This window comes from Salarias fasciatus, chromosome 14 (assembly GCF_902148845.1).
Source record: "Salarias fasciatus chromosome 14, fSalaFa1.1, whole genome shotgun sequence".
NCBI classification, from domain to species: Eukaryota; Metazoa; Chordata; class Actinopteri; order Blenniiformes; family Blenniidae; genus Salarias; species Salarias fasciatus.
The window spans coordinates 26,109,006-26,122,553 of NC_043758.1; the positions used below are offsets into that span (position 1 = coordinate 26,109,006).

Consider the following 13,548-nt stretch of genomic DNA (forward strand, 5'->3'; position numbering starts at 1 on the left):
TCTGCCGTTTCGGTGAAAATGGATGTTATTCTCAACACATTGCTGCGTAAATGCCAAACTTTCTTAAAACAAAATGCTAACAAATGCTTTCTCGCTTGACATTTTGAGCAAACGATTTGAAATCCATACAGTTTATTGAGGATTTTCTACACTCTCAAGTACACGAGTGATGTTCCCAACAAATTCTGAACTTTTTTTGTCTTTTTACAACCTTTTTTTTTTTTTTTTTTTTTCTTGAAATATTTGACGTGTGTGTGTTTGCAGGTACTTCACTCTGTTCATGAACCTGCTGAACGACTGCAGCGAGGTGGAGGACGAGGGCCAGGCGGTGGGAGGCCGGAAGAGAGGAATGTCCCGCCGCCTGGCGTCGCTCCGCCACTGCACCGTCCTCGCCATGTCCAACCTGCTCAACGCCAACGTGGACAGCGGCCTCATGCACTCCATCGGTGAGCCGGGAAAAGGAGCTCTCGGTGTTTTAACCCCCGGTCACGGTCTGAGGGGAAAAGCGCTGACACAGTGTGTGTTCCGTTTCAGGTTTGGGATACCACAAGGACCTGCAGACCCGGGCCACGTTCATGGAGGTCCTGACCAAGATCCTGCAGCAGGGCACCGAGTTCGACACGCTGGCCGAGACGGTGCTGGCCGACCGCTTCGAGAGGCTGGTGGAGCTGGTCACCATGATGGGGGACCAGGGGGAGCTGCCCATCGCCATGGCCCTGGCCAACGTGGTTCCCGGGTCTCAGTGGGTACGGAGCCACCAGAGGCGCAATCAGTCCATTTACAGTCTGGACGCCTAAAGACTCTTATTCTGAAAAGGATAAAACAGTCTGAACCGCTTGCAGTTCTTTCACGTTTTTATTTCCTTTGTCTTTATGTTAATCCAAAACTGTGACCCCAGCTGTAATCTGATCTGGTTCATCAGGTAACACCACAGATGCCGTTTGTCTTGAAGTAGGATTAGTCCTGAAGTTAAACAACCTTTCTTGGAAATAGTTTTGTTTGCAGTTTGAAGGAGGTTGAAGTTTCTACTTTTCTCTATTTGATTATTGAGAGAAACGGTGTTTGCTCTTTAAAACGATGCTCTAAAAATCCTTTAGAGGGCAGCAGTGTCTCGTAGTGGAAAACACACCTTAACTTCTAACTGCTTATATTTGTAGTTATTAAGATCAAATTACTGTAATTTTCCCAGTTGGTTTTTCTCCTTCGACCCTTTTGGTGTGTTTGAAGCGTGTGTTCTGCTGAACCTCCAGGACGAGCTGGCCCGTGTGCTGGTGACCCTGTTCGATTCCCGCCACCTCCTCTACCAGCTGCTGTGGAACATGTTCTCCAAAGAGGTGGAGCTGGCCGACTCCATGCAGACGCTGTTCAGAGGAAACAGCCTGGCCAGCAAGATCATGACCTTCTGCTTCAAGGTGCAGAAGAACAACTTCCTGTTGTGGGATTTCTTGACATCTTGTTTCTTCTCATGATGTGTAATATTTTTGTGTGTGTGTGTTTTTGTTAGGTTTATGGGGCGGCTTACCTGCAGAAGCTACTGGAGCCCTTATTGAGAGGAGTCATCACAACTCCGGAGCACATCAGCTTCGAGGTGGATCCCACCAGGTCAGGAATCACAACTTTCCACTGTTGTGCTTTCTTTTACAAACAAATCCATTTTCAAAAGAAAGCAACAGCTTGTTTTTTGTTTTTTTTTTCAATCAAACCACAGCTCACTCAGTCTGTTGGTTTGAGTTGTGGCTTGCCACCCAGGGGTCCTGAAGACGGAACACCTGGTTTGAACGGTCTGCTTGCCGGTTTGTCTCCTCAGGCTGGAACAGGGCGAGAACCTGGAGGAGAACCAGAGGAACCTGCTGCAGATCACCGAGCGCTTCTTCCAGGCCATCATCGGCTCTTCCAGCGAGTTCCCCCCCCAGCTCCGCAGCGTGTGCCACTGCCTGTATCAGGTCAGCCCCCCTCCGCTCTCTCCCTCTCTCTCTCTCCCTCTCCCTCTCTCTGATGCCACCCGCCCTCCTCCTGACAGCTGCTCACCCAGTCTCTCACCCGTGTGTGCGCAGTGTCGCTCAAACATTTCAAGCTGCCGACGCTGCTCCGCTCACCGCTGTCTGCCTCAGCTCCACACCAGTTATCCAGACACGCCTCTTTTTTTTTTCCTTCATCACTCGGTTAATCGTCGTTTAACCGAGAAGGACAGCCGAACCATTCAAGTTCAAGATGATTCCAAAACAAGACCGTTTTCCAAACTTTTTCCTAACTTTTGCCATCATGTAAATGATGAAGTCTGCAAAAGGAAAACTAAATGCAGTGGTTGACTTTTCTCAGGAAAGCATCTTCTCTTTAGAAGATGAGAAGAGTTTTAGGGTGCAGTTATAAGTAGTTAAAAGAAAAGATGCATTTCTGTGACAAAGCTTATTGCAGTAGAATCAGAATGACAAAATATGCTTCAAATACCTCCAGTGAGCTCAAATGGTCTCATTTCTCTTAACTTCAAGTATTTTCCTGCTGAAATGAATAAAAATACATGTTTCCATTCATGATCAGCTTTGACTTTAAAGAGAGAAATTGAGACTAAAGAATCATTGTATAGTGTTTCGATCTCTGGTCCAATAGGAATTTCCTCTTTGAGTTCTGATTTGTTGAAACTTAACAGTGAAATTAGTCACTGGTGAACACACTCTAACTCTCAACAACGCACAAAAGCAGAACCTTTAAAATAGAAAGAAGAGGGTCATTTTTGCAGGTCTGCCTCAGATTCTAAAGTGTCTTTTACTGATTTTGACATGAATTACAGTCAACAGCTGTGTTGAAACAAAACACAGCTCAGCCAATTCATCTTGATGGCAAAAACTAGTAAAATCAAGGAAAAATGGGCTGCGATGCTCTTTTCAGCAAACATGAAGTTGAAGAAAACTATGATCACACCTAATCTTTTATGTTAAAGAAGACTGGGGTCGTGTTGTGCTTCTGAAATTTAATCTTAGACGTTTTTGCAGATAAATCACACTTTTCATTTAGCACGAAACAGAACTTATCACTTCAGTCTGTCTCTTACATGCAATTGCAAATCAGTCCTATGAGTCTTCTTAAACTGACAGTAAACTATAATTCCTTCTCTTTGAGCCCATATTTATTGAACCTTCGTCTCGGGGCTTATAACGCTGGATGTCCGCTTGGGAAAGAGTCCAGATTAGGTGTGATCACAGGTATCGACTCGGCTCAACGACCAGGAGGCACCTCCACACATGGGCAGCCTCCAGTTTCTCCACACCGCTCACCATTCTGACCGCACACTCTGTCTCCTGCCTTTCGAACGTCAGTGTCCACGCAGCTTTCACGCCGCTGCCGCCGCCTGCTGCCGCTCCACAGTCTGACCGCAGCGGAACGGACTCTCCGCTCCCATTCATGTTATTCACAAGGTCGCACAGCAGCACGCATCAATGCTGGTTCCCGATGCTGGATTCTTCTGTTATTTATTTATTTTACATTTTTTGACATGTCTCAGTTCTCATTTTCCATCCTAGGTTCCCTTTTGTAGCCACACACACACACACACACACACACACACACACAGAATAGTGGAGTCCTGAGACGTTGAAGCACGCCGGCGCATGCATGGACACGCTTTCAGTCCCCGTAACAGTGATGAACTCTTTTCTAACAGGAGTTTTTGATACTTCTTTTGTCCTGTGTTTTACCAGATGGGAATGTGTGAGCGCCTCGAGTGGCCAGGGGCTGTGCGCCGTGTGTGTGTGTGTGTGTGTGTTTTTGCGTGTGTGTGTGTGTGTGTGTGTGTGTGTATGTAGCTGGTGCTGTGACCATGATTGTGCTCATCTCTGTTCTGTAGGCTACTTGCCACTCTCTACTGAATAAAGCAACAGTTAAAGAAAAAAAGGAAAACAAAAAAGCCGTAAGTTTGGAGAATCTATTTTCCCTCAGACACTTTTTTTCCCCCTAAAGCAAAAAAAAAAAAAAAAAGAATTAAACTTTTTTGCATTTTTTTTTCCATTTGATTTCTTGAGTTGATTCCTTCATTTGGTCAAAATTTTGGTTCTGATTTGGTGCTTTGGTTTTTGTTTTATTTTTTTTCTAGAATTGTTTTTTTTTTCTTTTCTCCATATTCAACTTTGTGTCCAACCCTTTCTTTAAAATCATCATACTAATATCGGCGCCATTTTTAATGTATTTTCAATTAACAGTTCTCAGGAGAACAGCAGCACTCTCTCCTCTTGTCTTTCTGGACTCTGTTTGCACTTCAGGAGACATTTTCTCAGAACATTTCATCTGCACTAAAATGACCTTCCTCCATCTCATCTGGCTTCTTTTAACAAACTCAAACTTAACCATACATTCACACACAGCTGCTTCATACAGGACACTAAAGAATCTTTTTTTTTTTTTTTTTTTGGATGAAATATTCTGATAAATTGGCCTCTGTCTGTCATGGGTTGGATTCCTCAGTTGTATGGTGACGTTTCGCCGCCATATATGACTGTGAGAGTTGCTTTTCTTCTTTATATGTGCTTCAAAACTCATCTCTCACACTCAAATTTTGGTGCTGGGGAGCATTTGAACACTTTTGCTCGATTTTCACTACTCAAGAATTACCTCACCAACTACATTTCTCTCACACAACCCTTCAAAAAAAAAAGGTATTTTAAAGAGTGTGATTTGGCTGAATTCTGAGCCAAGTTATCTCAATTGACTAGAAACTAGAAACTACGAAACTAGCATTGTAACGTATTGGTAATACCATGTTGCACCAAAAGGTGGCGTGGTGAGCCGCCTCTTTGTCTAACGGGAGTCTTTAATACAGTTTTTCGTACAATGAAGCGCCTGAAATGTGAACTGTGCTCTCATTGTGAAATGAGTGACCCAGTCTTAATTCATTTTATCGGTGCAAAATGGTAAAACGAAAATGTCATAATTTTGGCCTTTTCTAATGCAACATATTGACTTAATAATAGTGTGATGAGATACTCGATGCAATGTGGTAATAACATTTTGCCAAATATGTAATAAGTTATTTCATGATTTAAGAAACATTAAAAAGACTTAGTTTACAAAGACATATAAAAAACAGATTTTTTTTCAGGTTTTTATGCAATTTGCTTTATAAAAAAAGGGTATAGTAGATGCAATTGTTGTCATATTCACTCATTGAAGACGCAAACCTTACAGTCACTGTCATGTATAGTTAGAATAGCTTTATTACATTAAAAATGACCAAAATGATTGTTATTGGTTGTTGAAGCTTCTTTTGTGGACTCTGTTTAATTGATGATCCCAAAACTTTAATAGCTGTCGTTTGACTTAAACTACTAAAAGATTAAACTACGGATTAATTTTCTCTCAGTCTTTAAAAAAAAACAAAAAACCAGCATGTTGTTTGAGCGAACTAAAATGACTTGACTGAATTACGAGGGCGCAGCTCCCGCGTTTTCAGACAAGCTTATCGAAAGCAGCTCAACTAACAAACTAACGAGCTGGCCTTGCAATACCACCTTATACCACAAGATGGTGTGGCGAAGAACTACAGCAGGACCCAACATGTCTTCCAACTGTTCCACATTCGAACAGAAAGCGAGGCCACGCTTAAACAAGCCGAGTGTAGATAAATCAAGTGTCCATCGATTTCCTCTGTCTGTACTTTGAAGATAAATTTATCTTCTGTTGCAGCCAGATCACCAAAATTTGTCAGATCCAGATTGTTCCCACCTTCCTTGTGCGTACGCCCCGGGTGTTTAACTGTGTGTGTTCATCAGAATAAACAGGCAGCAGTTCACCTTGATAGCCGCCCCGCAGCCACGGCCTCCTCTCTCCCTCTGTGTGTTTGAACTAAAAATAAGGACATGTTTGTCTCTGCACCCGCTGGACTGAAGCGTTTAGTCCTGAGAGATGCCAGTGCTGCTCATATCATGGGTTTAGTGAGCTGGTGTGGCTGTTAAATGACAGATTTTCTTTTAGTCTGCAGCTAATAGTTTGGAATAGTTTTAGTTGTGTCTTTTTTCCGGCATGCAAACTGTAGAAATAGTCTGCAACACTCTATTGATGCTGTGGCTTCTCAATCGACTGAAACCTGTGTGGAAGGCGAGGCAAAAAGTCAAATGTAATGAGTTATACAAAAAGAGCCCAGTGTCCCCGGTACTGATGCTCACCCTTTAGTGTTGGCAAAGACTCGAAACTGCCCACAAGTTGAGGTTTTTTTTTTAAGGATTGAATTGGTCAAATGCAGAGGAATAAGTTCCCCAAGACGGTCAAAACAGTGGGGTACATTAAAAGAACCACAGAGTCGTGAATCAATATAAATAAATGTGACAGATCAGTGAAATTGTGAGGTAATTACTGACAAATTAAACTACCTTATTGCCACGTAATACCGTTTTGTTTCACAAGATTGTGCACTGTTTCTGTTCTTGGCATATTTTTCATAGTTTAGTCACAAAGAACCTCCAATAACCAGATGTGGTGGAGTGTGGCAGTGGAGAATACATTCTGAACTCGGATGGCAATTATGGATCATGAAAAGTAGTCCAGCGGAACTTTCACAGCTAAGATGGTTTCGAAAGATCTTCCTGGTCCTCAAGGCACAGAGGGACTTGCATTTTGGTTGGTAAGGAACTGAATGGCTGTAGACTGACCGAGGTGCTTCAGTCCCAACATCCAGCTAAAGAGCAACCATAAGAATTTGAACGAACCCGTCTGTATGTGGGTGTTTATCTTGAGAAAAAGTGCAGTGTGAGATGACTTCAATCTGCTTGGAACATTTCAGTGTTTCTGTTGTTAAAACTGAGGTTTCAGCCTGGTTCCTGACCACTTAAACTCCATTTAGCGAATATGTCTCCTTTCAGAAAGGTGAAGATTAAAATACTTAGCAGATACTTTCTGAAAAAAATTAATTGTCCATTTGACCCTCCAAAATCCTTGGATTGCTGTGGGCTCTAATCTTGGCCCTGGAAGTCTACAGTAAAACATTTCTTTTCGGATATATCCCTGCTGAAACAGCACTTCAGGGCGTTTTTGGAATCTTTTATGACCTCAATCTGGTTTAATGTAGGCCTCAGAACATTTAGAGTTTTCATGTTGTACATGACCAGTAAACCTGTAGCCTGATACCAGCAGCTGACTGTTGGTTCACTTGGTTATTATTGTACTCAGTTTATTATTTGAACATCATTAAACTTCAGTAGTATTGGTGTTTTTCCTGGAATTGTCATATATACCGTCAACACATCTGATGGAGGGTTTTACGACCGGCAGTGTTCCTCTGTTCCCTCTTGTCTGGTTTACTGTTTGACTCTTGAAGCAATGTTGCTGAGTGATGTGACACAGCTAATGAGGCTAAAGGCTCCAGTTCTCTCAGAAGATCTGCTTCAGATAAGACAATTCACAGATAATGGGAGGAGAACGGAGTTAACGCTGTGAACTGTTGTAGTTTTTTGGAACATGGTGTTGTTTATTGTTTCATATCATTCTGGGCTCTTCTATCTCATGACATATTAAAACATAGGCGTATGTCTTTTACTTGCGAGGCCATACCTTGCAGTGTTGTATTTTGCAGAGACTGTAATTATTTTGAAGCAGAGCAGAGGTAAAGTCCCTGATGGTCCATCGACATGCGTGGCCTCATAACCCGGGATGGAGCCAAGATATTGACTCTTAACAACCCAGATTCAATCAGTGCGGCTGTTCTACTTTTTGAGCCTGTTTATTTTGCCGGTATTGGATTTTACACTTACAGTCCAGTTTCTGTAATTGAAAATCACATCCTGCTCTGCATTTGTGGAACTCTCGTCTGTTCGACGGTGAATGTATCGTGTGTGTGCTCGTGCATGCAGATTCACTGTGTTGTGTGTTCGACGTCAGTGCTCCCTGATCGGACATGACCTTTTCTTGATCTGCTTCTCAGTCTGTTTTGGTTTGACAGTCAATATTAGCGTATATTACCAACTACTAACTAGTGAAACAAATAACTGTTTTTGCTCCCAATGTAGTACAGTCTGAGAAAAAAAAGAAATTGGCAAGTTGAGATGGACAAGCTTGGACATTGTTGGGGGTTATCAAGAGAAGAAAGACCATTACAGAGAAGAGTAAATGTCCCTAATGATGATGCATTGGGTTAACCCTTGACCTGGAGTCTTGCTGACCTATAAAATCAGCCAACAGTGAATTGGCTGATGGGACTAGTCACCACGGGTCGGAGGTATCTAAAGGATATTCTGTGGAATACCTCAAGTGTGTGTTACCGCTGCCCCTTTCTTCAGAATTGGTTATATGCTGAGCCTACAAAATGACCAACAATGAACCCAGTACCCCAGTTAACTTTCAAGTCTTTCTCCAGTCCCTTGATTTGGTGTTCGGTGGCTCCCAAGCAGTCGCATGCAGAGCTACACAGAAAAAAAAAGAGCTTAATTTGTTGGGACGGAAATACACTTAAAGTCATGCGACAGTACTCGCAAAGCATTCGAGACCTGCAGCTACATAAATAATGGATGGTTAAGGGTGCCCCGAGCAAGCCCGAACTATAAAATTTTATCTGAAAGGAGATTTTAAAGCCCGATCTTATAGGAAGGGAGGTAATCCGCCTCATAAACTCAAACTAGGAGCTGGTTCCAGACAAGAAGCCTGAACGTTGAAAGCTCTGCCTCGTTGTGCTGTTAGAAACTGCCAACTTCAAGTAAACCGGGATGTGATCTGACAACTTCAGTCCATCTAGGAAAAAAAAAACCTATTAGATTATCCACTGTTTCAGTTAATCTGAGTTTAGTTGAAGATCGAGTTGACTATTGATAAATGGTCTTTGATGACCCAATCTAATCAGTTTCAGTTTTGAAAGGCAAGAGGAAACCTCGATGAAACAATCGTCTTCAGTGTTAGATCTGAACTGGACTTTGGTCTGACGACTGATCAGATTCATTATTAAGTGATTTGGTAACATAATGTTTGAAAAACTAATTTTCCTTTGTGATCATGTTTCCACTTTTCAAACTGAGAGACAGACCATGATGTCCTCCGCAGGAACTAGTGATGTTACCTGCCTGAAGTGCATCACACACACACACACACACACACACACACACACACACACGGCTGTGCTTTGTTTCAAAGCATCATGTGGTGTGCTGCTTGTCACGTATCCGGATGGTTGTCTGTGGCTGCTCCATCCACTGCTTCGCACCACAACTCATGGCTCCATGTCTGTCATCTGCCTTCATTTGATTGAAAATCGACCTCCATCTTTCACCACCAGAGAGGAGATGATTGGGTTTCTTGTCCTGCTTTGTTTCTCTCTTAAAGTCTTTCTCGGGCTGTAACTGTTCCTCTTGTTACGGCCCAGAAAGAACTGGGGTCGTTTCCAAGTCTCTCCATTTGTCTTCCCCCACCGTTCCACCTGGCATCTCTTGACTGTTCTAGCCATGGCTCAGCTCATTCTGCTGTCACACATAATGAAACATATATATTTTGTTATTCTCACCATTCCCCTACTTTACTATTTAAAATCAATTTGCAGTATTTTCTCCTTCCTTTTCTTCCAACTGGCTCCCTTCCTCACACTGTTCTCCCCTGTTCCATCTGTTCTGCATCTCCCTCCCCCCACCTTCCATTGTCTCTCCCCGCTCACCCCGGCTTCCCCCACACAGGTGGTGAGTCAGCGGTTTCCACAGAACAGCATCGGTGCGGTGGGCAGTGCCATGTTTCTGCGGTTCGTCAACCCGGCGATCGTGTCTCCGTACGAGGCCGGCATTCTGGACAAAAAGCCCCTGCCCAGGATAGAACGTGGTCTCAAACTCATGTCCAAGGTACGTCCGGTGGCTGCTGGAGCTCTGTGCTGCAGCCGAACGCACAGAATCCACCCAGTCCTGCCAAGTGAAGCAAAGATAATGGTCGGTAATGGTGACTCTTTGGATAATGGATCAAAGTTTTTCCTGAAACAGACTGTGGTCATGATTTATATTAAAGGAGTAGTGCAGGGGAGACGCGTTTGATTAATTGACTCACCAGTGAGAGGTACTTTTAGAGCTGCTGAGACTACCAGTCAGCTTTCGAAAGACGTGCAATAATATCCCCAAAATTTCGATTCAAAGTTTGTCTTTGTTGTAGCACACAGTATACATATATCTGTATTTTCACAAAACCAAATAGTTATTACTCAAAATCGCTGCAATCTCAAAATAAAGCCTGCATTATGCATGCTTTCACAAGCTTAAAAAGGATCCATATATGAATGCTAAATGAAGCGATCCTTGTTCAATCCTCGTATCTACGGGCTCCAGCTGAATCCGATTCTACAGTATCTGACATGCGCACAAGGTCTTTCTCTGTAGTCAGCAATCTTCAACGCCTACCGGTGTGTTTATATCTGCTCAAACGGCTCCGTGATACGCCGCGGCCCACCCGGAGTCTGTCAGCGAGCTGTTTGAACAATTTGCTATTGCGCTATTTGCAGACGTCACGCCTCTCAAGTTTTGCTCTCTGGTTTCCTTTTAAAAAGTTTTTCCTCAACTACCGTCCAGTTCTTCCGCTCGTTTTGGTTTGGACTTTCTGAATTTGTTAAAAGCAAATCTGTTTTCTATGGAAAATTTTACAATTTGCTTGTTGGTTTGGCGGTGTGGATTGGAGCCTCTAACAAAGGAATGTGATAGTGTTATGAATTGACGCGATGAAGAGATGGCCAGCAATCGGTAAACCGATATTTATGACCATCTATCGCCAATGTCTTTTTGTTTCAGGTTCATGCTTGGGAATACTTGCAATCTTTCACTGATGACAAATTCTTCTCATTATGCTTGCTTGTCTTTGCCCATTGAGTCATCATAGTGGCGTCTTCACACACACTCTCGTGGCTCAGTTCAAACTCATTCTGAATGAAAAGTTTGTAGGATTTAGGATTCTTGGAAGAACTGAGGATGCGAAGACAAATTCATGTCCTGAGATCACATTCATCATTGGATAGATATCATTATTGTGTGTTAAAATCTAAAGTGATTCTTATGCATTTCCTTCAGATCCTGCAGAGCATAGCAAACCATGTCCTGTTTACTAAAGAAGAACACATGAGGCCTTTTAACGACTTTGTGAAGAGCAACTTTGATGCAGCGAGAAGGTGAGAACCGAGCTATTGCTACCACATTCAGTACATTCTCTTTACACATAAGAGAAGAAAAACTGTTTAAACCTGTCACATGGGCATCATTTCTGATGCCGACTTGCCCCTCATGAGCGTCAGTCTCAAGGTTGGTGTTTGCTTCGTCCATTGCAGGTTTTTCTTGGATATCGCATCTGATTCTCCGCCCAGCGACTCGGTGAACCACAGCTTGTCTTTCATTAGCGATGGCAATGTGCTGGCTCTTCACCGCCTCCTGTGGAACAATCAGGAGAGAATTGGCCAGTACTTGTCCAGTAACAGGTGAGGAAAGTTTCCCATCGGCTCATCAGGATTCTTGTCTTGATGGACTGATTAATAATGGTTTCTTCTAGGGATCACAAAGCTGTAGGCAGGCGGCCCTTCGATAAGATGGCTACCCTGCTGGCCTATCTGGGCCCCCCAGAACACAAACCTGTAGCCGACACCCACTGGTCCAGCCTCAACCTGACCAGCTCCAAATTTGAGGAGTTCATGACGAGGTAGGCCTGCTACCAGAAACGGTCCGTTCCAACGTTCATGCTTGAAGTTCTGCAGGACAGAATTAAGTATTTGAAGAGTGTTTTACAGAAAATACTGTATTTCTGCTTGAACTGTTGGAGAGACGATAAGGCGGCACTAAACAGCGTCGAGTGGTCTCTTCAGCTCTCTCTCTCTTGCTCTGTAGGCACCAGGTCCATGAGAAGGAGGAGTTTAAAGCCTTAAAGACCCTCAACATTTTCTACCAGGCAGGGACCTCCAAGACTGGCAATCCAGTCTTCTACTATGTGGCTCGCAGGTAGGAACATGCTGCCAGTCCTCAGTGGTGTGTGTGGTTTTGTTTTGTTTTTTTCTTAAACTCCATGTTAGTGTTTCTTTTTCTTTGGGTCAGGCGTGTCACACATAAGGCTTGTGGGCCAAAAGTAGCCTACTAAACTGCTAAGCAAATTGATTGTCCGCTGGTCCTTTGATTTGTTTTGAGAGTAGCTTAAGAGTATTCTGTCCAGTCAGACACTTCCACCAAATACGTTTTCTAGAAGTTTGAACTCAAAGTACAATGTTTGGCTAAGAAAGAGACATAAATGTTGGCGCTGCAGTTCCGTAGCTGGAGAATGTCTTCATGAATGACCACGTGTCAGTGACCAAATGTCTTTATTATATGCAAATCAGTCAACAGTCCATCAACACTATAGGAGTTGCCAAAGCTGCAGGGGGGCTGTTGGAGGCTTGTTGAGCCGCAGCGCTTTAGCTGTACTCGGTTCGCTTGAATGAATTACACATTGTTTTTGTCACCATGCTGAGAACTGAAAAATGCGGGCTGAATACTACTGAAGACTTAACACCACTTTCCACTGTCCAGAGTGTTTATGTTTATCCTAAGGTCACCAGATCTGAATCTCCAGCCAACATATCCGAACTCTTCTACCACACCGTCAGTTTTTTTTTTTTTTTTTTTTTTTTACACACTCTTCAACCTGAAAGTGACAGAAGTTTGGATGAGGCAGTACATTGCTTTTTTTTTTTTTCATATTTGCTGAATTATTTCAAGGTCAGACATCCAGACTTGACCAACAAGTTGTCATTCCAGGATACAAGTCTGTGTTCACATCTGTGTAACTAATCTGTACCAAGGCATCTGTACCTTTTTCTGTTGCTCAACTTCTACACTGGCCTTGTAAATGTGGCACCAGAAATATGTAAACAGATGGCATACTGGAGTTTTTAAAGATGTAAACTAGGCCTTAGAACTTTTCTAACATCCACAATATTGAGTGCTGGGCTATAGGCATTCAGAAGACTGTTGTGTGGTGTTTTTACCAGCTGAGACGTTACAGAGAGCTTGTAAAATGTACACAGGAGTTAAAACAAGAGCACTAAATCCTTTTGCTGCCCACATCAACAATCAATCTGCTCAGAGGTGTCAAATGCTCCTATCTTTGGTCCATGGTTTGAAGCGATCAGCTCTGAACTGAACCACCCAGAGTTGGTTTGATTGAGGTTCAAGACCAGTGTTGGATCCACTTGTGTGGCGTGCACAAACACAGAAGTTTGTCAGAGTGTATCACTAGCACCAATGTTGGATTTAATCAGCACAGGCTTGACGAGTGTGAACACAGACTACGGCCCTGTTTACAACAACGTTGGCAAGTGAAAACATGAAACTTTTGTTGTCCGTTTACATGAAAACAAAGCTCGAAGCCACTGAAAACACTCCCAAAGTGGAATTTTTTTTTTTTTTAAACGGAGTACAACTTTTCTGAAAGACTGCTACTGCACACGCGCACAACAGATCCACAATAAATAGTTTTGCACATGCGAGAGTAGATGGACAATAACAGCAATGGCAGCCTTCATCATAGACTTGATAGTTTTATAGTTGAGTCACATGTAATGGCAATCCAACTTTGTCATCTGTCCATGCTCATGTACGT

The 13,548-nt window shown here is 43.0% G+C and overlaps 1 protein-coding gene across 1 annotated transcript in view; it reads left to right on the top strand.

Annotated features, from left to right (window-relative positions):
• The window catches only part of nf1a (neurofibromin 1a), a 68,029-nt gene that overhangs the window by 19,760 nt on the left and 34,721 nt on the right, over positions 1 to 13,548 (top strand). Inside the window, exons 25-35 of the mRNA XM_030109248.1 lie at positions 265 to 446; positions 535 to 746; positions 1,251 to 1,412; positions 1,505 to 1,602; positions 1,808 to 1,943; positions 3,842 to 3,904; positions 9,636 to 9,794; positions 11,001 to 11,098; positions 11,255 to 11,401; positions 11,473 to 11,619; positions 11,805 to 11,915. Coding sequence (XP_029965108.1) covers positions 265 to 446; positions 535 to 746; positions 1,251 to 1,412; positions 1,505 to 1,602; positions 1,808 to 1,943; positions 3,842 to 3,904; positions 9,636 to 9,794; positions 11,001 to 11,098; positions 11,255 to 11,401; positions 11,473 to 11,619; positions 11,805 to 11,915 — 1,515 coding nt within the window. The remainder of the gene's footprint in view (positions 1 to 264; positions 447 to 534; positions 747 to 1,250; positions 1,413 to 1,504; positions 1,603 to 1,807; positions 1,944 to 3,841; positions 3,905 to 9,635; positions 9,795 to 11,000; positions 11,099 to 11,254; positions 11,402 to 11,472; positions 11,620 to 11,804; positions 11,916 to 13,548) is intronic.